The sequence below is a fragment of the Pongo abelii genome, chromosome 1, assembly GCF_028885655.2.
Source record: "Pongo abelii isolate AG06213 chromosome 1, NHGRI_mPonAbe1-v2.0_pri, whole genome shotgun sequence".
NCBI lineage: Eukaryota > Metazoa > Chordata > Mammalia > Primates > Hominidae > Pongo > Pongo abelii.
The window spans coordinates 16,501,823-16,528,746 of NC_071985.2; the positions used below are offsets into that span (position 1 = coordinate 16,501,823).

At 41.0% G+C, this 26,924-nt stretch overlaps 1 protein-coding gene across 1 annotated transcript; it reads right to left on the reverse strand.

Moving 5' to 3' along the window:
• Positions 1 to 422: 422 nt before the first annotated feature.
• MAP10 (microtubule associated protein 10) lies at positions 423 to 3,194 on the reverse strand. Its single transcript, XM_002809295.4, has one exon. The coding sequence runs from the start codon at positions 3,140 to 3,142 to the stop codon at positions 428 to 430; it is 2,715 nt and encodes a 904-aa protein (XP_002809341.1). The 5' UTR covers positions 3,143 to 3,194; the 3' UTR covers positions 423 to 427.
• Positions 3,195 to 26,924: the final 23,730 nt, after the last annotated feature.

Sequence of the window (26,924 nt, forward strand, 5' to 3'; positions counted from 1 at the left end):
GGGCTCTATCATAAATAGACAGATTCTGCACCTTTCTGCATCTAACACAGTAAGTCTTCTATATTTGTTAAATAATTCGTTCCAATTAAAATTTGAGGCTGTCCTTACTAACTAGCCTTCTTTTTCAGTGGTGTGCATGAAGTCAGCTTTAGAATGATCAATACTGTAGACTAGACACTTTAAAAGAGACAATTTAGAAAGATACACTTTTATTCTTATGATTAAACAATTTAAAAAGAAATCTGTTTATATGATTTAATAATCAATATTATCAGATTAATGGTAAAATACCATTTAAACATCAAAGGAGTAACATTCATATTTCTTTAAAAAATTATTCACATAATTCATGAACTAAAACAGCTTTAAAATTTTTTTCACTAACAGTACACATAGGTTGTTGAAAGTTTTTTAAAAGCATGTATTTTTACATTGTGTATCCTGGAAGTTTATTTATTACTAATTCACAAATATCTTTGCATTGCTTGGAAATATTTAGTGAACCAACATCATCGTCTTCTTCAAAGTGATCTGATGTACTGCTATCCAGGACATTAAGTTCGGACACATTTGAAAGCAGGTAAGAACTCACTTGGGATGTTCGTGGTGACTGGCTTTTTTCTAAAGATTTCCAACTACTTCTTGTTTTAACAGAGATGTCTTGACCTCTCTTTGTAATTTTAGAATTGTGCATACTATTTTGATCTATCTGGTTTTCTTTTTCTTCAGTCCAATGTGTTGAAGATAAATCACTAGCAGAGATACCAGATGCTTCCTCCAAACTTTTATCCTGAGTCTTTGAAATAGGAAATTTTCTGTGTGAGTGTACAGGTGACCCGGCTGAAAAAGGTGGGCTAAGGATAGAACTCCTGTCACTACTGTTTTTCTTTTTGGACACTCGTGTGTCACTAGACTTGCTTGTATATTGACTACGTTTTGGATTTTCTGTCCTTGAACTGCTATCATGAGCTTTTAAACTTCTGCTGGTGTCCTCAGTGGTACAGAAATCTTCAGAATAGCAAGGGCTAGATAAATCATCTGAATACTTCAGTTCTGAGATGTTTTCATAGCAACTATTTTTACCTGGTCTCTTGTCACTTATATCAGCCATAAGAATGTCATTATCTGTGGTTTTGACCTGTCTAATATCTATTTCCTTATCTATAATTCTGTCAACAACAGCATCCTGTTGGAAAACACATGGACTTTGGATTTTCATTTCCACATTTCCTCCCAGAATATTTGTAGGGGTAAGCCTTTCTGGAATAATGGAATCTGCAGGACTCACTTCTTCCAACGAAACATTATTGATTCTATTTTTACTACAATCAACTGTCTTTTTTTCAGTTGCATATTTCAGTTTAGTTTCTTTACTTGTGCTGGGATCATCAAAAACTCCACTGATTTGTCTTGAGGTATCACTACTTTCAGTAAAAGATGCATCTGAATCTAAATACTTATCTTTAGGCAGTTGTGGCTTCTGACTTTGTTTTGCAGAGCTTAATAGTTTAACTTTGGATGATGGAATTCTGAATTTTGTACCCAACATTTGTGATTGTGTTTTTCTATATAGTTCTCTTTTTTCATGTACCACCAACATATCAGGATTTGTCAGCTTTAAACGTAGTCTTAGTGTATTTGTTAAGCCATAAAGTAGCCTCCTTTTTGGAACTCTTTTATGGAGGGCACCACTGCTCTTTTCAGAATATTTATCTTCGTTACAGTTTTCAATTTGGTTCTTTTTATACTGAAGACTCACTGACTTTTCACATCCCCCCATAGAACGCTTATCCTTCTTGGATTCAGACTGGCATGTGGATTTGGCAGAAGATTCGGGTGACTTCTTATCCTCAGTCCTATATAACCAGGCTAGGTGAGGATGTATATGAGCAGGACTTGTCACAGGTTGGTCATATAACAAGGACAACTCAACTAACAAAGCATTTAACAAAGGCAACTGCCTTATTGTATTAATTCGATTTTGTTCAGTTTGACATGTTTGATTAATTGCTCCTATATTGTGAATATGTGGAGGATTTACAAGCACTGGAGGATGCTCATGTGTTGCAGAACTTGGATGTTTTAGACAACTCCTGTGTGTTGGGGGATTTACACGCTTTTTTTCAGGAGAAGCACCATCCAATTCCTCAGGTACATTCATTTGAGGCTCAATGGTGATTTTAGCCTGCGCAGGGGGCGATTTTTCTTGGGTCAAGTTAGTGTAATACAAAGGAGGAGGGCAAAATATATTGGTCTCCGTGTCCAATTCTGTGACTTCCTCATTTAGGGAGCTAACATTTCTCCCATTGCCAGCACTTGAACATGTAACAACAGAATTGGTTTTGCCATTCTCCACAGAACCCACATTATCACATTCGGTCTTACTCTGGAAAACCATTTCCTTCAAATCCTTCTGTGCCTCTAGGATTTCTAACTCCCCCAGCGGCCTATCAGCCTCTTTTGGGCTTGGCTGTGAGGCTGGCTGCTGTAGCTGCTGTCTTTCCTGCTGGGTTTGGGGACTGACCTCCGCTCCTCCTCCTGTGGGGGTGAAGGTGAGGGGCCGCTCAAGTTGGCCCAGCAGGCGGCTTCCCAGGTCAGTCAGGCGGTAGGCCAGTGCAATGTCCCCAGTCCGCTCACCCACTCGATTATGCAGGGGGAAACGTCCCCGGTGACGGTGGGAGCATCCGGAGGCGGCCGGCCCCACGACCCTGTGCGCTGCGGTGGCCAGCGAAATGTCGCAGGCCCCCAGGAGCTGCGGGGTGGGCGTCGGGCGCCCAGGGGGCAGCTGCAAAATCAAGGTGGCAAGCGGGGTCCGCAGGAGCCGGCGGTGCAGGGTAGCAGGCTGCAGGCGGAAGAGGCAGGACTTGCCGCGACCGAAGCGGATGACACCGGGCCACGGTTCGGGGGCGGGAGCGCCCGGGCCGTCAGGAGGGTAAACCAACAGCGTGGGGAAGTCCAGCAGGCGGAAGGCCACGGCGGGGCACAGACCGCGCGGCGACGAGGCCTCCCCCTGCTCCTTTTCCTCCTCTTCCTTCTCCTGCTCCACTGCGGCAGCGAGGGGAGGCAGCAGCTGGGCTTCTAATCGCACCCAGTCCACCAGCAGCTCCAGCGAGAAGAGCCGCTCGGGCAGGGAGGCCGCCATTGCTGTTGCCCCAGGAAACGCCGCCGCGGACTCCGCAAACGAGAAGCTGAAGCCCCGGGCTCTCACGAGAAAACGGAGCAAAAGGCATCGCTGCCTGGTATCTCGCGAGATTTGCGGAAGCGCTGCAGCGGGTCCCCGGCGGTGTCTGCTTTGGGAGTTTTGCTGCTCAATGTATTTGGCCCCTTTGTATGCGTACTTGTTGTGAATCGTTCTTTTTGCCTCCAAACTTGTATTAAGACAATTGTTGATGATAATGCTGAGGATATAAGCGGTAAAAGACAGTGAGTTTTTTGGGTAATGGTTTTATCACTGCAGATCTTTTGTAATTTGGGGGGTCAGATCAATATACCTGAGGTATATTGAAAGAAAATCAGGACTCTCCTTCCTTTCCCATGCTAAAGAGAGCCAGTTAGTTAACTGTCCACAGTGGGCCGTCTCTGTGTCTGCTCTTCTACCCAAAAGATGGTGACACTGCTCTGATGGCTGGGGAGCCCCTGCCTCATAAATTAGAGTAGTACTGAGACAGACACACCACACACACACACACACACACGGAATGTGAATACACTGGCAAAAACTCTCCTTGGCTGAACTTTGGTCAGGCTCATCTAAGCCTTCTTTCCAACTAGGCTTTGACCTTGGCTTCCAATCCTGTGGAGCCTGAATCACCGAGTTGTAGCAAGAGTCTCGCTACGGCTGTTGAGAGAGAACCCCCAACCCTTCATACCTGATTACCGTCAATACCTGATCAAATTCTTCATTTTCTACCATTGGTATCTGACCACCCTGGCCTGGCTTCAGCAATAATCCTATTAGGCCTGCTTAATCAGAACCCTCCCACCCCTGATGTTTCCTATCGGTAAGTTTCCATCCACTTGACCCGACGCCCCCTTGGCTTTAAATCCCCACTTGTCCATGCTGTATTTGGAATTGAGCCCAGCTCTGTATTGAGATCTCTTTTCTCTTATTGCAGTAGTTCCTGAATACAGTGTTTTTGCCACTCCAACTACTGTCTTGCCCTGTTTTTTATTTGACAACATTTCCAGCTAAGCAATCATGATGCATGAGGGTAATGTTAATGATTCCATCAGTAAAACAAATGTGTATACATAAACGTACACACACCTACGGAGACAGAGAACTTACTGCTCTATCCAGATATTTTAAGAAACATACTCCTAACCTCAATGAGCTAGTCAGCTAGGAATCCAAGGCCAGTATATGGAGATCCTTGAATGCCATGGTAAAGAATTTGGACTACATTCTGTACAAATTATTTTGATTGAATAAGTACATCATAGCAATATTTGGAAATGTATCATGGGGAGGAATACAAAGGATGGATTCTACTAATTAGAAATTGGATTCAGAGCAATCTATTAGAAGACCACTGCAGTGGTCTGAGAGGCAGATAATTATGACCTGCACATGGTCAGGACTAGTGGAAATTAAAAAGAGGTGGCAGAAGAGGCATTTGTGATGGAGGGATTTTAAAATTTGGTGAATGGGAAAGAAAAGTCATGGGTGAAAAATTTCTGCTACTGAAGGTGAAAATATTGAGGAGGCACAGATTTGATGGAAAAAAATACTTTGAGTTTTGAGATATGTAGAGTTTGAGGTACCTGCTGCTGGGCATTATATATGTACAGCTTTATTCAGCTTTATAAATTATAGTTAAATTATATTGCTTCAATGCTCAGAAGAACATTGTGAAGCTCAAGAGAAATTCAGAACTGGAGGGATATGATGCTTTAGTGTGAAGACGTGAGAGAGAAGTCTCATTGCAATATATAAATACAAGATACTTCTCGGGCCAGATGCGGTGGCTCACGCCTGTAATCCCAGCACTTTGGGAGGCTGAGGCAGGCGGAACACGAGGTCAGGAGATGGAGGCCATCCTGCCCAACATGATGAAACCCTGTCTCTACTAAAAACACAAAAATTAGCTGGGTGTGGTGGTGCATGCCTGTAATCCCAGGTACTTGGGAGGCTGAGGCAAGAGAATTGCTTGAACCAGGGAGTTGGAGGTTGCAGTGAGTGAGCCGAGATTGCACCACTGCCCTCTAGCCTGGTGACAAAGCAAGACTCCATCTAAAAAAAAAAAAAAAAAAAAAAAAATTGCAAGATACTTCTCTTGGCTTTGAGAATCTTGCTATATACTTGCAGAGGACACATATCAAGCAACATCCTCAATGGATAGATGATGTAGAGCAATTAAAAAAAGACATCATCACAAGTGAAAAGCAATGAGGTATTGAGTCCATGTGTGCCAGAGAAATACAGTAGACAAAATTCCTCTTAGAAGATATCCTGTAGTTAGCCTTTTGAGTAAGGTTAATAGTGTGCACTAGTAGCACTTCTATGTCTCTTACATATGAATAGAAAAAGCAAAGTCCCTCTTCTATAAAGACATTATTTCTGCAATATGTAGTTTCTGCAATGATAATAACTTCTCCACCCAGCTACTCTACGTGACTGGTATTATATGAATAATATTTTATACTTGTAAATAATGCTAAAGGTAACAAATAAAATTTTGCCATGACAAATATTTTCCCCATGTTTCTACACCACACATGGAGAAGTAGCACAGTGCAGTAGCTGAGCACCTGAGTTCTGGAAGCAAACTACCTGGCTCAAATCCTGGTTCTGTGACCTTATACTAGTTTCTGAACTCTCTGTGAATCATTATCTTCATTTGAAAAATATAGTTACAGTAACTACCTCATAAAAATATTATGTGTGTTAAGTGAATTAATACTTTAAAAATTCTTAGAACAGTGCCTAGCAGATAGTAAATATTTGTTAAAATAAATATTGTTTTATTTATTATTTGCCACATGGCAGACTTTTTAGCTGAGTGTTTAAAACACTGCTATTGTAGTTAGCAAAAACATAATTTATCCAACATGGGCCCATTATTTTCAATCTGTAAAAGGTTTTATGCTCCGTATTTTATTTTTCATGCAGAAGCTAGCTGTTTTTTTCACAGGTCAAGGTCAGGCTAGGCAAGAGACTATGGATTATTGAACTATAAAAAACTACTGTCATTGGAGAAAGAAGTAGGGAAGGACACAAGTGAAAAGTATGAGTTTCAGTGTGTGATATGCTGAGTTTGATACATGATATACATCCAGGTAGATACATCTAAGTTAGATATATGGATATGAAACTTACAAGAGAGATCTGGGCTGAAAGGTTACATCAAAAGTTGGATGTCAACCTAATTTCTTCATGTAAGACCTGAATTAGTATAGTAATGAGACATTATTTTCTTCTTTTATGTAAATTACTTTGAAACAGTGTATATTGCAAGAATTTTGGGTTGATCTCTGATGATCAGATATGATGTTAACTACTTTTTATAGGGGAAATAACTTTGGGGTGAAAAGGGGCAAAGGAAGTCAGCATCATTAACTAAGGTAGTACAGCTTCAAGACATGATAGGACTAATAATTTGGGCTGGAAGCAGAAACTGAATTAGTAAAACTCACTGAGCTGTGTGAGTCTGGCTCTTTAGAGGCAAACCTGTTGTCATAGGGCTGTGGACCCCAAGGAATAGATTCAGCAGATGGATCATTGTAGCAAGAGTTGTAACAAAATGGCAGTCGTTGGAGTTAAGTAGGAGAGCAGTTGGTCTAGTTTGGAACAGAAGCCCGGATAAATGGGAAATGTCATGGGGGCTGGAAAACCCAAGTGCATGTCATGGATGCAATCTAATCTACTTAGCTTCAGAAAATGGAAAGGAGCTCCTGGGCTGTCGAGGGAAGTGACGTGGCTATCCAGTTGTGTGCACTGAACAAACACTGATTAGGAGAAATGTGTGTCTAGTCGACATGAAAATGTCCAAGGCTTACTCTAGAAGCACCAAATACTAATTCCAGGTCTCACTATAGGGGACATCCTGCTGCCTACAGACTTCCTTGCTTAATCAGGATTAGCTCTAGAACCAAGTATAACCACCATAATTGGCAGAGACAGAGGGGACTGAAGACATCCTGTCCCGCCAGGTGGAAGACACAGAGCTGAGGGAAGAAGAATCTGTGTAGTTCTAACTAGGAAGAAATGAAATTCAACATCCCTTATTTCAGAATAATTCTTTACACCAGTGTTTCCTTTCCCCAACAAAAAGAACATAACACAAATACCGCACGATCTTACTTATAAGTGGGAGCTAAACATTGAGTACACTTGGACATAAAGATGGGGATAATAGACACTGGGGACTACTAGAGGGGAGAGGGTGGAGAAGGAGGGTTGAAAAACTACCTACAGGAGACTATGCTCATTACCTGGGTGAAGGGATCATTTGTACATCAAACTTCAGTCACCTGCAATTTAATAAAACAATGAAAGACCTAATAAGAAATAATTCTACAGGAAAATGTCTTTTAAAAAAAAAACCAGAAAATGTAATCTGCAATCTTGAAAATAGAAATGTGAAAAGACCAAGTGAAAGCCTTTTTCCCTTGACCATGGTTTAAAACCCCTAGCATATGCTCATTTGCATGGCAAGCCTGGGGTCCTTAGCTCTTAGAATTCTTTGAGAGACAGACTGGGAAGTTGGCAGTTCTTGTTGCAGCTCTCTTTCCTTCAGGTCCTCTCCTGTTGTCTCCCAAGGACTTGCATTTCAGGATTCTAGATACATATTGTATTTCTGGAGCAAGACAATTTCAATCAGGAGAAGCCTATTTCTAGTCATTCATTCAGGACTTCAGATAAAAGCCTGTTTTATGCAGAAAGCTGCCCTGCCTCTAGACCTGATTATAGGCTCCTGAAATCTAAGCCAGATATCTCCCTCTTTGCTAACTGGGTTACAAATGGACCTCACACAACTTAAACACCACAAATGACCAGAACTTTAATAACATTCACCTTGACATGTTTCATTATTGGTAAAGATCATATGACTCTGTCTTCAGAATAAATCTCCAGTGTTTGAATGTGGATCTTTTTCTTTGTTTCCAGTCTTTTCATTCCCTTCTATTTCTAAATTTCTGGAAAGGGGGAATCGTAGCTTTTCCATGTGTTGTCATTAAATCAGGGGCAGAGTTATGATCAGAACATGATTACCATTTCCAATATCACAGATACAAAATAGCTGTGGTAAATGAATGCAAATAATCTAAAAATATTCTGCAAAATGGTATCAAGGCTCTGCATTGCATTTTCAGTTTTTATTTTAAACTTGCTAGAACTTGATATTGGAAATTCATTCACTTGAGAAGAAGGACAAGGAGAAAGATTAAAGGGTGGAAGGGAGGGAGGGGCTGGGGGTTGGAAGTAAACAAAGGAACTACTAGAGATTAAAGGGAAAGAATGGCCTATACCCCACTCCAATAAATCTCTCTACCAGAAAGGAAGGGGAAAAACAAATTATGAAGCATCCTAAGGTATTGGAAATATATGAGTTCATTAATAAGCTAAATCGTATGTACAATTGGTAGGAGTGGTTTAGTGAAAATTATTTGACTGTCATTGGCAATTAGAAATGTATCATAGTGGAGGCCAGGTGCGGTGGCTCACCCCTGTAATCCCAGCACCTTGGGAGGCCAAGGTGGGCGGATCACAGGGTCAAGAGATTGAGACCAACCTGGCCAATATGGTGAAATCCCGTCTCTACTAAAAATACAAAAATTAGCTGGGCATGGTGGTGCGTGTCTGTCGTCCCAGCTACTCGAGAGGCTGAGGCAGGAGAATCGCTTGAACCTGGAAGGTGGCGGCTGCAGTGAGCTGAGATGGCTCCACTGCACTCCAGCCTGGGCGACAAGAATGAAACTCTATCTCAAAAAAAAAAGAAAGAAAAAGAAAGAAAAGAAATGTAGCTTAGTGGAATCAACATAGTCTTTGAAGTTGAGCAGTCCTGGATTAAAATATCAACTTCTGCATTTTATACCCATGTAACTCTAGGACAACTTCTTCAACTCGGGGAATTTTCCTCCCATATTATCTCACAGATTTTCAAACTATGCCATGAATGTTAAAATGCAGAATCTTAAGTCCATCTTCCAGAGATTTTGATTTCCTAGGTCTCAGGCAAGGCCCAGAAATATACATTTCTAACTATCATTCCAGATGATTTTGATACAGGGAGTTACTGGACTTTTCTTTGAGAACCACCATCCTAGTTTCTGGCACATTGCAGATAGCCATATTTCTGTCTTCTGCATTTGTAACAAGTATATACTGATCATATAGTAGTATCATATATAACAAGTAGTATAATCATGCCAATAGAATAGTATGAAAGATTTATGTAATCATAGCTCCTTTCACACTTTCAGTCTGAAATGGAAGAAATGAAGTAGGTAACCTTTAGCAATGAAGCATTACTGCCAACATGCCACCATGCCAAGAGATGCCGATGTAGCAGCAACAACAGCAGCGTTAAGAGAGAGACAGCTTCCCGTCAAGTACTCAGAAGAAGCTTCAGAAAGCCCCCAGAGGAAGGTAGTTTATGAGAAACCCCCTCATAAGCAGAACGCTGCCTGCCAAGACACCAAAACCACTGTTCTGCCCCAGGAAAGACTGACGACGGGTCCTTGGACAGAGTACCCTCCTGCCTTCAGTAAGCAGGGAGGGCTGAAAGATAAAATCTTGCTCATAAATTCTTTCCTTCCCATGCATATACACACTGTTAGGTATTTTGGCCTAGACCACCTTGTCAAGACTCTGTAAATAGTTGCCCCATGTAATAGAATTAGGTTTAAATTGGGTTTATTTTAAATTACTTGTTAAAAATTATAGGAGGCCGTTGTTTTGGACTAAGCTCCTGCACTAGGCCCTAACAGACTAGACTAAAAATCAAAATGCTGTCATTCGTGCCGTAGTTACAGGTCGCCAAACTGAAACTAAGTTATGTGACTCTATCAGGAGAAAGGGATAACTGCTTTAATCCTTACAATAAAAAGTAACGTGATGTTAACCAATTGGTTATTTCTCTATTGTTCCATTTCCCTGCTCCTGCCTTACAAGGAAAGTCACTTTGAAATGAACAATTCACTTTGTGTTCTTGGGTTCTGCTTTCTTGGGCTGCTCTCTGTCTATAAAGCTGACCTCTTTGGCTCAGCTCCATGAAACACTGATTCTATTTTGTGGAATGAAGTGTTTTCTGGTTCTAGAATAGCAAATAAAGCCAACTGAGATCTTTAAACTAAATTTGTTGCGATTTTGTCTTTTGACACTACTCACTCATAATTTAGATTCTTCTAAAAGATAGCCAGCTGTTCTTTTCATAATCTGTAAGATATGGGAAATAAATCAAAAGTCTTGATAATTGTAGCAAGCAGATTTGTCCTTTAGGAGACCCTTATCAAAAATGGGAGCTTGGGGTACACTGAAATAACTCTATAAATAGCTGCCAGTTTTATCGAGCTTATCATATGTGCTTGGCATTGCATTTGGTCTCTTACAGACCGTATTTAATCTTCATAGCAACTCCATGAAATTATTGGCATACTCATAAGGAAACCAATGAAACTAACTTGGAGAGGTTAAATAATATATTCAAAGTTATATAGCAAGAAAGTGGTAAAGTATCATTAAAATACACTTCTGCCTGTCTTTTAAAAAATAGCTTGTGTTCATCCCACTAGATTCCTTCATCTTATTTGTTTATGCTCAAGGAAAGTATTAATGTACAGGAAACTGACACTATCCAATTGGAACATGTATTTGGGGGTACAAAGAAGCAATTTAATAATACCACAAGGAAACAAAGAAGCAAATGTTGAACATCTTATGTTCTGTAAGAAAACAGAACCAGCTTAAGTAACAAATTAGGAGCATGTAAAAAGGGGAGGTAGAGAAGGAGGTTGCTCCAGATGAAGTTTTTTTTTGTTTTTTGTTTTTTGTTTTTGAGATGGAATCTTGCTCCTGTTACACAGGCTGGAGTGCAGTGGCACGATCTCGGCTCGCTGCAACCTCCACCTCCCCGGTTCAAGCAATTCTCCTTCCTCAGCCTCCCAAGTAACTGGGATTACAGGCGTGCACCACCACGCCTGGCTAATTTTTGTATATTTAGTACAGATGGGGTTTCGGCATGTTGGCTAGGCTGGTCTTGAACTCCTGACCTCAGGTGATCCACCAGCCTCAGCCTCCCAAAGTGTTAGGGTTACAGGCATTAGCCACCATGCCCAGTCCAGATTAAGTTTTAACAGACACAACCGTCAAATGTAACCTGTGCACCTTCTTTGAATTCTTAAATAAACCATCTGAACAAAACGACGTGTTTGAGACAACAGGGGTGATTTCATTACTGACTGCTTTTAGATGATACAAAATAATTATAGTTTAAGGTTAGGTGTGTTAAACTCATGAAGGTTAGCTATGTTGATGGAAAAACCAAACTCTGTAAAATATTTAAAGAGGTTTATTCTGGGCCAATATGAGTGACCATGGCCAGGGGTGGGGGGACAGTCTCAAGAGGTCCTGAGAAAAGTGTGCCCGACACATATGTTTATTGTGGCACTATTCACAATAGCAAAGACTTGGAACCAACCCAAATGTCCAACAATCATAGACTGGATTAAGAAAATGTGGCACATATACACCATGGAATACTATGCAGCCATAAAAAATGATGAGTTCATGTCCTTTGTAGGGACATGGATGAAATTGGAAATCATCATTCTCAGTAAACTATCGCAAGAATGAAAAACCAAACACCGCATATTCTCACTCATAGGTGGGAATTGAACAATGAGAACACATGGACGCAGGAAGGGGAACATCACACTCTGGGGACTGTTGTGGGGTAGGGGGAGGGGGGAGGGATAGCTTTAGGAGATATACCTAATGCTAAATGACGAGTTAATGGGTGCAGCACACCAACATGGCACATGTATACATATGTAACTAACCTGCACATTGTGCACATGTACCCTAAAACTTAAAGTATAATAATAATAAAATTTTAAAAAAAAAGTGTGCCCGAGGCAGTCAGGTTACAGGTTGGTTTCATACATTCAAGGCAAACTGGAATTGTAGGGAAAATCGTAAGTCAATACATGAACGGTGTACATTGGTTCAGCCTAAAGAGGCAGGATATATCTTGGAATGGGACCTTACAGGTGGATTCAAAGATTTTCTGATTGGCAATTGGTTGAAAGAGTTATGCTTTGTCTCAGGACTTGAAGTCAGTGGAAAGAGATGCTTGAATTATGATAAGGGGGTTTGTGAAGACGAAGGTTCTTGTTATGTAGATGAAGCCTCCAGGTAACATCCTTTAAAGAAAATAGGTAGTAAATGTCACTTTTCAGACCTTAAAATGTATCAGACTCTTAGTTCATCTCCCCTAGATCCAGCAATGACCTGGCTGCATTAATGGAGATTGCCTACAGACACAAATTTCCCCCAGCAAAGACAGCTTTCAGGGCCATTTCAAAAGATGTCAAAGAAATATATTTTGGGGTAAAATATTTTTACGTCCTTCAGGGTTTTCTGTCATGTGATGCTATGCCAGAGTCAGGTTGGAATTTGGTATCTTAGTGCCACAAAAAGTCAGTTTTTCAGTCTTATGATCTCCGTTTTAATCTTAATGCTGGTCAGGGGTGCCTAAACTCCAAAAAGAAGGGGTGTAATGAGGCATGTCCAGCCTCCCTTCCCATCATGGCTGGGGCTTCAGTTTTTTAGGTTACTCTGGGGTCCCCTTGGCCCAGTGGGGAGGCTTTCATTCAGTTGGTTGCTGGAGGGCTTAGGATTTTATTTTTAGTTTACAGCTATGAGAATACTCATGCAGATAAGAGCTGCAAACTGAAGTAGTAGGACTGAAATGACAATGCCTGGAATTTGCTTTATGATGCCTCAGGGAAAAAGAAAAATGACATAAGAAAAGCCAATGTGGCAAAGTCTTGACAATTATGGAATCTGTGGGGTAGGTATATGGAATATATGGAGTTACTTATGGTTTTTCTGTACTTTAGTGGATGTTTTAACCTTTTTATAAACTAATAGCGGATTTTTCTTTCACAAGTTTCAGATTAGCCGTGAAAGACTGTGAACTTGAGTATAGCACCAGATATCAGTACTGTAGAAACTAACCACAATGTATAATCATGTTTCCAGGGGAAACGACTTTTTACTGCTGGAGCTGTGAGAATCTAGAATATCCAGAATTAAGTTCTGATGGCTGTCCTGAGCAGTTACTTAAAATGAGGGGTATTTGTAAGTAGGTCATATATAAATAGCATGCCTCCTTTTTATAGGTCTTAAAGGCCAAGTATGTTTGGAATTCCTTCTGCCCTTGCTTCATTTCTCAATGCCAGCCACTTCAAGGTGGGGGGACAGGGTGGCAGGAATGGGACCCTCATCCTCTCTTCTTTTGTATGTATATATTATCATTTAATTTACTTCCCGGTCAACCAGCTATTTTAGGATGACGGCCACAATTTACATTGACAAGTTTATTTTTCTTTAAAACATACATGTGTTTATCATGTTTTGAACTGGAAATTCAAAAAGCAAATTCAGATCAGTAGGTACCACGCTTTTTTTCTTTTTTTTTTTTTTGAGATGGAGTCTTGTCTGTCGCCCGAGCTGGAGTGCAGTGGCTCGATCTTGGCTCACTGCAACCTCCACCTCCCGGGTTCAAGCAATTCTCCTCTCTCAGCCTCTCAAGTAGCTGGGATTAGAGGCATGTGCCACCATGTCTGGCTAATTTATGTATTTTCACTAGAGACGGGGTTTTGCCATGTTGGTCAGGCTGGTCTCAGACTCCTGACCTTGGGTGATGCACTCGCCTCAGCCTCCCAAAGTGCTGCCGGGCTTACAGGCATAAGCCACCATGCCTGGCCGGTACCATGCTTTATATGTATCATAAAATGCCGGAAAAATGCTGTTACCATGCTTTATATGTATCATAAAATACTAAGATATAGGTAGCATAAAATGCTAGCATAAAAAAACTCACATAAAATGCATAAAATACATAGTAACGTATTTTCAAATTTTAAATAACAAGAACATGAAATAATTTACCTCCTTATCAATACAGGGACCTTTAAGACCAGATCCCAAGCAACTTACCCACTTTTATTTCTACCATTTGCTGTTCCTTGTTTATAGACTCCAGTTTTCCTATTTTCAGTGCTAGTATCTATGGTTTATATTCCCTTGACCTTAAATGCCCTCCTCTACTTCTCCACAGATCTTAAACATCATCTTCCTTTAAAGTCTAAATCAAATGCGATGTCTTTTTAAAATTCTTTCCTGGTTGTCCTTGCTGTAAGTGATCTTTTCTTTTCTCTGCTGCACTTAATCTCCTTTGTGAACTATTCCTTCTGTCTTGTATTATTACTCTTACACACATGAGTTTATTGCCTGTAGTTCTCTATAAGCTCCTCGACAATGTTATTTTTAAATTTTTGCATGCCTACAGCAATGAACACAGTGCCTTGTTTCTAGACATAGTATTTGTATATACAATACTTGATAAATTAATACATGAAGAATATAGTTCCTTATGGGACTTGCTTGTGTAGAACACAAAGTTCAGAAAATATAATGAGCTAAAAACTTACAAATATTTAAAACAAAGCTATGATGCTTCCCAGTTTGCAGTGTTCTTTGTGTAGAATGTATTTTATCGAAACCACAGAGAAGCTCATAGAGTGTTCAGGACTTTTCAAAGAGGCCCTACTGTGTTCAATTTGCCTTAGTTTTTGAAGTTATGGTTGACTGAATCCAAGGCCTTAGGTAGTTAGATTAAAGTAAACAGGATTAAGTGTTCTCTCCATACTGATTTTATGACATGCAGGACTTCTCTGCAGGTTTCCTTTCTGTGCAAGCACCGGAAGTGAACATTCTCTGAAGATTGCTCAGTGCCCACAAGACAGCAGGAGGCATGAGACCCCTATTGCAACCACGGCTGAGGTTGTAAATGACACCGTGCAATTGGAAGCTCTGCCTCCTTTTAAATGATTACTCTTAAAAGATGCAACCTCCAAATGAAACTGTAATCCAGTCTAGCTAAAAATGACTCCCTGTTCACTCAGCTTAGATTTTCTTAAATCGTTCCTCCCTTTCTTTGAAATGTCAGTCTTCTCTTTTTTTTCTCTACTTCCCACCTGCATAGCCTGGCATATTAGGGCAGTGCTAATTGTCATAAATAGAAAGAAGTAATATACGAGGTGAGCTATTCAACTCACATGTCCCAGGCCCCACATGAAGGGCTATGGTCATACCTCCTGTCCATTAGGATGGCTACAAGCAAAAAAACAGAAGATAAGAACTGTTTCCAAGCATATGGGGAAATTGGAAGCCTTCTATACCATTGGTGGAATTATAAAACAGTGAAACTGCTGTGGAAATGAGTTTGGTGCTGACATGCATGGAATTGTGTCCCCAAAAATTCATACATTAAAGCCCTAACACCTAATATGACTGTACCATATTTAGCTATGAAGCCTTCCAAAGATAACAGGATGTTGAATTCCAACCCCACACTATAGGTCCTTTTCAGCTTATATTCTTATACGGATGCCCAATAGGACGGGTTTCCGTATAAGAAGAGGAAGAGCTACTAGAAGTGTGGGTCCACCACCCACCACATAACTCCATGCTGATAGATCACCCTCCACCCGCACTGCACCTCCATCCTGATAGATCACCCTTACACACACTGCACCTCTATGTTGAGAGATCACCCTCCACCCACGCTGCACCTCCATCCTAATAGACCACCCTCCACCCACACTGCACCTCCATGCTGATAGATCACCCTCCACCCACACTGCACCTCCATCCTAATAGATCACCCTCCACCCACACTGCACCTCCATCCTGATAGATCACCCTCCACCCACACTGCACCTCCATCCTAATAGACCACCCTCCACCCACACTGCACCTCCATCCTGATAGATCACCCTCCACCCACACTGCACCTCCATCCTAATAGACCACCCTCCACCCACACTGCACCTCCATCCTGATAGATCACCCTCCATCCACACTGCATCTCCATCCTGATGGATCACCCTCCACCCACACTGCACCTCCATGTTGATAGATCACCCTCCACCCACACTGCACCTCCATGTTGATAGATCACCCTCCACCCACACTGCACCTCCATGTTGATGGATCACCCTCCACCCACACTACACCTCTATATTGATAGATCACCCTCACACACACTGCACCTCCATGTTGATAGATCACCCTCCACACACACTGCACCTCCATGTTGATAGATCACCCTCCACCCACACTGCTCCTCTATGCTGATAGATCACCCTCCACCCACACTGCACCTCCATCCTAACAGATCACCCTCCACCCACACTGCACCTCCATGCTGATAGATCACCCTCCACACACACTGCACCTCCATGTTTATAGATCACCCTCACCCATGCTGCTCCTCTATGTTGATAGATCACCCTTCACCCACACTGCACCTCCATGCTGATACATCACTCTCCACCCACATGGCACCTCCATGTTGATAGATCACCCTCCACCCACACTGCACCTCCATGCTGATACATCACTCTCCACCCACACGGCACCTCCATGTTGATAGATCACCCTCCACCCACACTGCACCTCCATCCTGATAGATCACCCTCACACACACTGCACCTCCACCCAGAACATACTTTCATGCTGAAAGAGCACCATTCCTTATCTCACCTTTATCTTCCCTCTACTTTTTCTTGTTTCTTTACTATACTCATAGATCCTTTGATCTATCAATGTCTTGAGATTATTTTAGTTAGCTTGTAATTCTTATAATTTGTGGGTGTTTGTGAATGACTATTATTGCTGTCAAATAACAATTAAAATATACTGTAATATGTTTTCTTAAAATGCCTCTTCTATAAAATGAAATTAATATTATATTTCATTTACTCTAGCAGGCATTGAAAGAAGTATTCTTTTTTTTTTCTTTTTTTCTTTTTTTGAGACGGAGTTTTGCTCTGTCGCCCAGGCTGGAGTTCAATGGCGCAATCTTGTCTCACTGCAGCCTCTGCCTCCCGGGTTCAAGTGATTCTCCTGCCTCAGCACCCCCGAGTAGCTGGGACTATAGGTGTGCACCACCACGCCTGGCTAGTTTTTGTTTTTTTTTTAGTAGAGACAGGGTTTTGGCCAGGCTGGTCTTGAACTCCTGACCTCAGGTGATTCACCTGCCTGGGCCTCCCAAAGTGCTGGGATTACAGGTGTGAGCCACTGCACCCAGCCTAAAGAAGTATTCTTGTCTTCTCCTTGAATTACATTGTTTATGAATGTTTATTTTATCCTCCAAACCTAGATGTTTTTGTTTTGTTTTGTTTTGTTTTGTTTTTTTGAGACAGAGTTTCACTCTTGTTGCCCCAGGATTCAGTGCAATGGCATGATCTTGACTCACCACAACCTCCACCTCCCAGGTTCAAGCAATGATTCTCCTGCCTCAGCCTCCTGAATAGCTGGGACTATAGGCACCCGCTGCCACACTCGGCTAATTTTTGTATTTTTAGTAGAGATGGGGTTTCACAATGTTGGCCAGGCTGGTCTTGAACTCCTGACCTCGTGATCCACCCGCCTCAGCCTCCCAAAGTGCTGGGATTACAGGTGTGAGCCACCGCACCCGACCTGTTTTGATTTTTGAGTTCATGATTTTTCCTAGGGAAAATTGTATGACTCATTTTGGGTGTTTTTTTCCAATGGTGTACATGTTAATATGAACGCATTTGTTGTAAATTTATTTTGTAATTTAGATTTTCCATGATTTTAGATTTTAGATGACAACTGATTGATGTATAAAATCTTACTGCCTAAAAATCACTAATTTAATGAATTTGTACTAAGCAGGGTAGGGAGAGAGATAATTTAGGATTTTATGTTATTTAATTTTATCAGCTTAACTAATAATTTCAATGCTGGATACCTAATTGAATAAAAACCGTGTAGCCTTGGTCCCTTTATATTGTAGCTTCTCTGAATTCCATAAGCATGTTCTAAAAATTTATTGTATATTAATGTACTGGACTGTCCCAAAGACTTTTCACAAAGCAGTAGCTCTCTATTAGATTTTTATATTTAAATGATAATCAGTGCAAAAATCACTTAACTTGGCACTCACTACAAATTAAAGAAAACAAGTATTAAGTATATTGAAAATGTACCCAGACAAAATTTAAAAGTGTATCATGGGCATACTTGTAAAACTTGAGAATTGCAGACACTCATAAAGATTTTAACATTTTAGCATTGAATTGTTCTCCAGTTCCTGGTTTCTTTTGTACCATCTTCTGTTGATCAGGAACTGAATTTCTGACCTATGCAACATCAGAGTCAATGCAACTTTTTAATTTGACACCTTCCTAATTAAAATGAGATCAGGATATATCATTTCATATGAAGGATCATTGTCTTTTAAAAAGCCAGTTATAATTTCGTTCAGTTTCTCTGCACTCTAAGTAAAAAGAATAATAATATTACAATCCCACAAATAAATGTGACTCCCCCTTTCAGTTCCTTCACAATTCTCCTAACCTGGAATATTATTTTCCAAGGGTTATAAATTACAGATTCTTTAGAGGGCAAAGTGCAGTTCCTTGGCTTCAGGCTTCAAGTACAAGGAGTAGATTTCCTGTCTGGAATCACTGGAAAGTCAAAACAAATCTTAATTTTTAACTTCCTTATAGAATTATTTTCTTTTTTAAAAAAGTAAAATGATAGGTAAGTATTTTGCCATAGAAGCCTAGGAAAGAAAATTCCCCAGAGATAGAAAATTGTTTGGCAGGTTTATGCCTGAAAGTCCAGCTCTGTAAGTTCCACCTGTGGTTCCACCAAGAGTCGACCTGGAGGTAGCCCCAGTCCTCAGGACCTTAGCTTTCTAGCGTACACATGGGACAAAATAACATAATAGGTGATCCTACTTCACAGAGATGATGTGAAAACCAACAACCTCAGGTTGGAAAAGATTTCAAGTACCTGAGAAAGTGAGGACAATAAAAACACTAGTGATTGTTACTATAATAATTATAATAACATATGATTCTGCAAGTGCAATGCTGTGGCCCAGTGGGTGCTTACTAAATATTAATCAAATGAATTAATGCACAAATAAAAGAGTCGTGATTTTACAATAATTCAACAAATCACCTTAATGTTTCCAAGACTGAGAAGTATTACAAATATTTTAATTTTTTTATTTTATTTAAAAAAAATTTTTTTTTTGTCCCTAACTTTAACCCTAATGTTGTTGTTTTTTAAATGTGTGTGCTTTCACACAATCTATTTCCCAAAATTTCTAAAATACTGTATGAGGGGCCCGTCGCAGTGGCTCATGCCTGTAATCCCAGCACTTTGGGAGGCCGAGGCAGGAGGATTGCTTGAGCCCGGGAGTTTGAGACCAGACTGAGCAACAAAGTGAGATTCTGTCTCTATAAAATTACCCAGGTGTGGTAGTGTGCACCTGTATTCCCAGCTACTCAGGAGGCTGAAGCGGGAGAATCCCTTGAGTCCAGGAGTTCGAGACTGTAGTGAACCGTGATTGCACCACTGCAGTCCCATCTAGGTGACAGAGTGAGACCCTGTCTCAAAAACAACAACAAAAACAAACAAACAAAAAAACTGTATGAGGTTATGTTGTGCATTTTCTGGCCTTACCATTGACAGAGCTAATAATGGCAACTCTATTTTAAAAGTCTCATTCATGGTGCCTAACTATGCATCTCAAGTATGTTAGCCTTTATTAATCAATTCCATGTTTCTGTTGATATCTAAGGAAAGCAACACTGGATTTTGTAATCAGGATGCTCTTGCCAGATGTCCTTGGATACATGTGGGCAACAGAGAAAGACTTAGCACTAGGAAGATGAGGATAGCCTGAAACTGGAGAGTCAATGACAAGATTGTATAATTAGTGGTTTCCAAATTTATTGCACTTGGAAACTCTTATTTATCATGAGGAAAACTATAATGCATTTTCACATGATGTCAGTTGAAATTGCACTTGAGAGGCTGTATCATGTACAGTGGTTCCCAAAATGTTGTCCTTGAAACAGCAGCATCAGCCTCACCTGGGAACTTGTTAGAAATGCAAATATTCAGACTCCACCTCAGACCTACTGCATTAGAAATTCTAAGAGTGAGATCCAGCAATTTGTGTTTTAATAAGCCCTCCAGGTGATTCTAGTGCAGGGCAAAACTGGGGAACCACTGGTATAGTGGCTAATATGGTGCTATGGTTTGAATATTTCCTCCAAAACTGATGTGGAAACCTAATCTCCACTATGTTAGTATCGAGAGGTGGGGTCTTTAAGAGGTGATGAGATCTCAAGAGCTCTGTCTTCGTAAATGGATTAAGCCATTCACGGATTAATGGGTTAATGGATTAATGGATTATCATAGGAGGGGAACTGGTGTCTTTAGAAGAGGAGAATGGGAAACCTGAGCTAGCACATTTGCACACCTTCAACATGTGATACCCTGCACTGCCTTGGGACCTTGTAAAGTCCCCACCAGGAAGAAGGCTCTCACCAGATGTGGTTCCTTGGCCTTGGACTTCTCAGCCTCCAGAACTATAAGAAACTTGAGCTTAAGCTCAATCTGAGTAAGAGAAAATTGAGTAAGACACATGGGCTGTGAAGATGCCTAAATTTAAATCCCAGCTCTACCAACTCACCAACTGGTGACTGAAGCATGCCTCAGTTTCCTCACCTAAAAAACTTTAATAGTATGGATGATACAGTTGTGATTAATTCACATTAAACAGTGCCTGCCACGTGATAAATATCCAGTAAATATAGGTCACTATGAATCTTTCAGTATTAGAACAATGCTTGCAAGCCTACTGGTTTGAAAATACTTTTTGCTATCCCTGTATCTTGGGATCTGCTCCAGGAATCCTCAAGGTGAGTGTCACAGCAGAGTACATTGAGTTGCCAAGAAAGTGGCAGGACTGTCTAGACTGTCAGGCAAGATTAGCATGCTGTAGGGCAGCCAGGAAAGCACAGCCAATATTGGGTCAAAGTTGGTGTTGCAGCTGGGCTCTCCGGGAGCAGATGTTGAAGTGGAGTTACAGGTGCAAGATGTTTATTAGAGACCAACACCTGTGAAGAGAAGGGGGAGGAAGCAGGAATGAATAGAAGAAGATGTTGAACTGTGATACAGACCCATTGAATCTTTGGCCTACTTGGAGGGAAGCTCTGGAGCTGTGATTGCTCATCAGAATGTGCCCTGGCTGGCCAAATAGTCCCGCTGGAAGGTTATGGAACTTGGACCAGGTGGCCTCTGTGACAGAGGCAGATCCTGAAGAAGCTGGCAGCAGAGCAGCTCGTTCTTCCTTTAAGGAGGATCAGGGCAGCCCACTCCCTGCTTACCACAGTCAGTAGCAGGAGATTCAAAGTAAAGGGAGAGACAAACTTGAGAACTAGATACGCAATTCATTGAACTGTAGATCTCATTGAAGAACTTCACTCTGCTTTTTAGCCACTGTAACATACACAGACCATTATAGTTCTGGGTACTACACTTAAGGGAGTCGATAATTCTAAAACCACGACATTTGCCTTATTTTACACCTGGGACTCTTGAGACAAATGAGACGTTGCATTGTTAAAGTGGGTTTCTATGGCAGTGATTCTCAACAATGGGGCACGCACACATACAGAAGAGCATTTCAGAAGGTGAGGGGCATCTGTGCTGTTTGCTCAGGCGATCCTAATATGCCTCCCAAAGAATACCACTCCCCGAGAGAATTCCAAGTCTAAAGGAACTTAAAACTATACCATATAAGTTGAGGAAATTCTAATGTTTAGCCTGCAAAAGAAAAGAAAGTGGATTTCGGATGAAATAGATATGTTAGTGAGGCTTCTCAGAATTAAGTAATATATGGATGCTTTATGAAGGAAGAACAGTCAAGGCTGGTATTGCCTGAGATTAATTTCACCATAATGTTAGCAAAATACATAAAACATAAAGCCAAGCATACATTTGAAAAGCAAAAATAAAATATTTATTAATTAAATACAAAAAAGTCAACAAAAATGCTTAACATTAATTTAACGTGGTGGCTGATTCTGCTTTGATGGAACTAAATAACCCTACAGTATGAATGTGGTACTGATGCTATAAAACTATTGTTTTTAGAGTTGGCGTGCCACCATGTGCCATGAGATCACTTAATTTTGCCACCACTTCCTTCTATTCAAACTACTACTTAAATTATAGGCTGGTATATAGTTAAATCATTTAATTATATAGCATGAGGCAATGCCATCTGGCATTTATTCAGCTCAAATGCATCACTTCTGAATTAAGCCTGCTTTGTTCTCTTCTCCTTTCCCCAAGTATAAGACATCGATGGATTCTTTTCTCACAAACATCCTTTTTTTTTTTTTTTTTGGATAGCTGTTCTTTCCCAACTCCTGTGTGCCAATGAGCAGCAAAGCATAGTATCTTACCCTCCAAAGGAGTCCTCACATGATCTAGAATTGACAAGCAGAACACTCATTCCCTCTGGCTATGTAAATGGGCAAGTGACTCCAGCAGGTGCAATTAGATCCCTTCCCTGGTATTATATACTTGGCTACTGAAAGAATGTAGCTCTTTCTTTCCTCTAAGGTTGCTTCACATGAGTGTTATAAACCTTGTGCTCTAATATGGCCATCCCCACCACACCTCACCCTCAACCCACTCCCACCTCCGGAAGAGGAAGCCTGTTAGTGTGATCCACACACAGCAAGCAATGTAACTGAAAGATGAACTGTCTCAGTGACATCAACTGGGTCTCAAGGTGAGTGCCACCCTTGGGCTGGGAAGACAGGAGAGCCAATAAATATTCTCATTTAGCTTCAGCTAGTGAGCACAGACAAGTCCCGGTCGCCTTGTAAGCTCATTTTCTACCCCTTTTCAGTAGCTTCACAAGAGTTGGCTTTGCAGGCCCATGTGAGCTCAATAGAAGAACTGGTTGACACTGGCTGCTGCGCCCCGGAGGCTCTCTCTTCCCAGAAATGCCAAGTTCTTGACAAAGGAGCTGCCACCATTACAGCACCACATAGATGTCTCCTATGAAAATATAGCGCACTGCCGGGCACAGTGTCTCACGCCTGTAATCCCAACACTTTGGGAGGCTGAGGTGGGCGGGTCACCTGAGGTCGGGAGCTCAAGACCAGCCTGACCAGCATGCTGAAACCCTGTCTCTACTAAAAATTAAAAAAAAAAAATTAGCTGGCCGTGGTGGCGCATGCCTGCAATGCCAGCTATTTGGGAGGCTGACGCAGGAAAATAGCTTGAACCTGGGAGGCAGAGGTTGCGGTGAGCCGAGATCATGCCATTGCATTCCAGCCTGGGCAACAAGAGCGAAACTCCATCTCAAAAAAACCTAAAGAGCTTCTGCACAGCAAAAGAAACTACCATCAGAGTGAATAGGCAACCTACGGAATGGGAGAAAATTTTTACAATCTATCCATCTGACAAAGGGCTAGTATCCAGAATCTACAAAGAACTTAAACAAATTTACAAGAAAAAATCAAACAACCCCATCAAAAAGTGGGCAAAGGATATGAACAGACACTTCTCAAAAGAAGACATTTATGCAGCCAACAGACACATGAAAAAATGCTCATCATCACTGGTCATCAGAGAAATGCAAATCAAAACCACAATGAGATACCATCTCACACCAGTTAGAATGGCAATCATTAAAAAGTCAGGAAAAAACATGTGCTGGAGAGGATGTGGAGAAATAGGAACACTTTTACATTGCTGGTGGGACTGTAAACTAGTTCAACCATTGTGGAAGACAGTGTGGTGATTCCTCAACAATCTAGAACTAGAAATACCATTTGACCCAGCCATCCCATTACTGGGTATATACCCAAAGGATTATAAATCATGCTGCTATAAAGACACATGCACATGTATGTTTATTGCAGCACTATTCACAATAGCAAAGACTTGGTACCAACCCAAATGTCCATCAATGATAGACTGGATTAAGAAAATATGGCACATATACACCATGGAATACTATGCAGCCATAAAAAATGATGAGTTCATGTCCTTTGTAAGGACATGGATGAAGCTGGAAACCATCATTCTCAGCAAACTATCGCAAGGACAAAAAACCAAACACCGCATGTTCTCACTCATAGGTGGGAATTGAACAATGAGAACACTTGGACACAGGGTAGGGAACATCACACTCTGGGGCCTGTCGTGGGGTGGGCGGAGGGGGGAGGGATAGCATTAGGAGATACACCTAATGTAAATGACAAGTTAATGGGTGCAGCACACCAACATGGCACATGTATACGTATGTAACAAACCTGCACGTTGTGCATGCACATGTACCCTAGAACCTAAAGTATAAAAAAAAAATGTAGCACATTATAGGTGTGGAGTCCCTGCATACTGCGTGCATTCTCGCACTGCCTGGCCCTGGCACATCTCTCACCAGGATAAGGAAAGTCTGGGAGACTGGTGTACTCTGCTACTTCTGGCTTGAAAGGTTTTTCCTCAATTAACCGTATTTGATCTTTGCAGGACACAGGGCTTGTGGTGTAGGTGTCCCTGTCTCTTTTGCAAAGCAGCTAGTTTGGATTCGGTTTTTATGATCGGTAACGGAGTCCTGACAAATTTAGCCCACAGTAATAAGACCAGCCCTGCTTAGCACCACTGCAGTCACAGACCCAAGTGCAAAGCCAAGCCCTGAAAACTGAATGGCAGCACTTGAGGTTATCAGGACCATTCAGACTGTCCAGATATGCATCCCACACAAGTATAGGTCAGATTACCATGCTTTGAAAGTGCATGCACAAGCAGGCACATGCAGATGCACACACAATCCTTCAAGAGAACTCAGAGCCCTACAACTATAAATGTGAGCCCGGTTTGAGAAACGCTTCAGCTAAGTAACTAAGAATATGCTGTGCCCGGAGTTGTAATGATGATCCTTTCGTGTTCATCCCAATGACAAAGTCAGGACTTTCCATGAAGCTATACCTTGTAGCTTTTCTGTTTTTCTTAGCTTTTTCTGAAGTATAAAAGCTCCAGTTTTAGTTAATAACTTAGTTAAGGAGAATTCTGGTCATCTCAAACTAGACATTTTTCAGAAATTCAGTTGATGAAGTTTTAAAGTTATTTGCAACTGTGAGGATATTTGGATTGAGAAAAATATGACCTCTGTTTTTTTTTTTCTTCAGGAGCAAGAGGACACACTTATGTTCCTAAAGAAATCTCTTTGTGTTATAATTTTAGAATTTTTAAAGATGGCTCAGGAAGTGTATTGTGGTAGGGGTGGAGGAGCTTTCCAAGAATATACCACAGGTTTAAGTTAGGGTTATGCTAGACAGGCAGAAAATTAATAATTTGGAGCTTTTCCTCAGATATAACCTTAAAGTCAATGTGGGGGATTCTAAGTTAGCACAAGTGTGCCTTTAATAGTAGCCTTAAATCTAAAGTTCAGTTATTTGTGGTTATAAGATATTTCAAAGTATAGACTTTACAAGAGTGAAAACTATTATCCCAGTTCACCTTGGCCCAGTTCTAACTTGGGTATATATTTGATAGGAAGCAGGACAATGTAGTAGCAATAAATACAAGTTGGGGCTAGAAGACCACAATTCTAGTTCTGTTCTGCCCCTCATACGGCCATGGACGAGTTAGTTAACTCTAAGTAGGTGATTTCAAAGTGGGATGACCCACTGGGTAAGGATGGGGAATACCAGAATTTCTAGTTATGTCTATTTTCATTAAATCATTTTTAAAATTTGAGCACGTGGGCCGGGCGCGGTGGCTCACGCCTGTAATCCCAGCACTTTGGGAGGCCGAGGCGGGTGGATCACGAGGTCAGGAGATCGAGACCATCCTAACTAACATGGTGAAACCCCGTCTCCACTAAAAAATACAAAAAAATTAGCCGGGCATGGTGGCAGGCGCCTGTAGTCCCAGCTACTTGGGAGGCTGAGGCAGGAGAATGGCGTGAACCTAGGAGGTGGAGCTTGCAGTGAGCTGAGATCACGCCACTGCACTCCAGCCTGGGAGACAGAGGGAGACTCCGTCTCAAAAAAATAAAACAAAACAAAACAAAAAAATTTGAGCATGTGCTATTTTACAAGGTACATTAAACTTTAATAAATAGTACATAAGTACAATTCATAAACAGATATACATACATTTGTATTAAGATTATAAACTAAAACATATTTAAAGACTATAGTCCTACACTTTGGTTTCTTTATAAATTAAAGGTGTTGTACTGGGGTTCTCAATGTTTGAAAAATACACACACACACACACACACACACACATACATTTATGTATATTATATTTACAGGTTCTATTTATATATTCTACTCCTTTAATTAGCAAGAGCATTCTCTGGCTTCCCTAAGGGTTCCATGGCTATAATAAAGTAATGTACTCCGTAATTGAGGTTACTTTATGGTTTACTCTCAACAAGGTTCTTTCCAGTGAAAGGTGATTTAGTTGCTGATTTTGTAGCTTAGAAACTGGGTAACTTTGAGATGAAGCTGTCAACACTGAAATTTAAAAAATGAATGAAACATCGTTACATTTGATCTGTGTTTGCTCACCTGAGAGGCTAGAACCCTGTGCTGCTTTCCATATGTCTGGCCTTTAAGGATTTGAGTAGCTTGAAAAAGTGGTTTACAAATTATAAAAGTTGCTGTCCTGTGGTTTTAGCTAAGTCTAGGCTTAAGAGAGTATGTTCACTCTTTTTTTGATCAATTCTGGCTAATGACTGAATTCTATGACCTCCTGTGCCTAGAAGACTTTAAAACTTAACGGAAAACCCTAATGATCCAGGTTTGTATCTCCACCCGATAAG

What these genes read in the sequence shown, in the direction of transcription:
- MAP10 (XM_002809295.4), bottom strand. Translation starts at nt 3,142, where the DNA reads ATGGCGGCCTCCCTGCCCGAGCGGCTCTTCTCGCTGGAGCTGCTGGTG.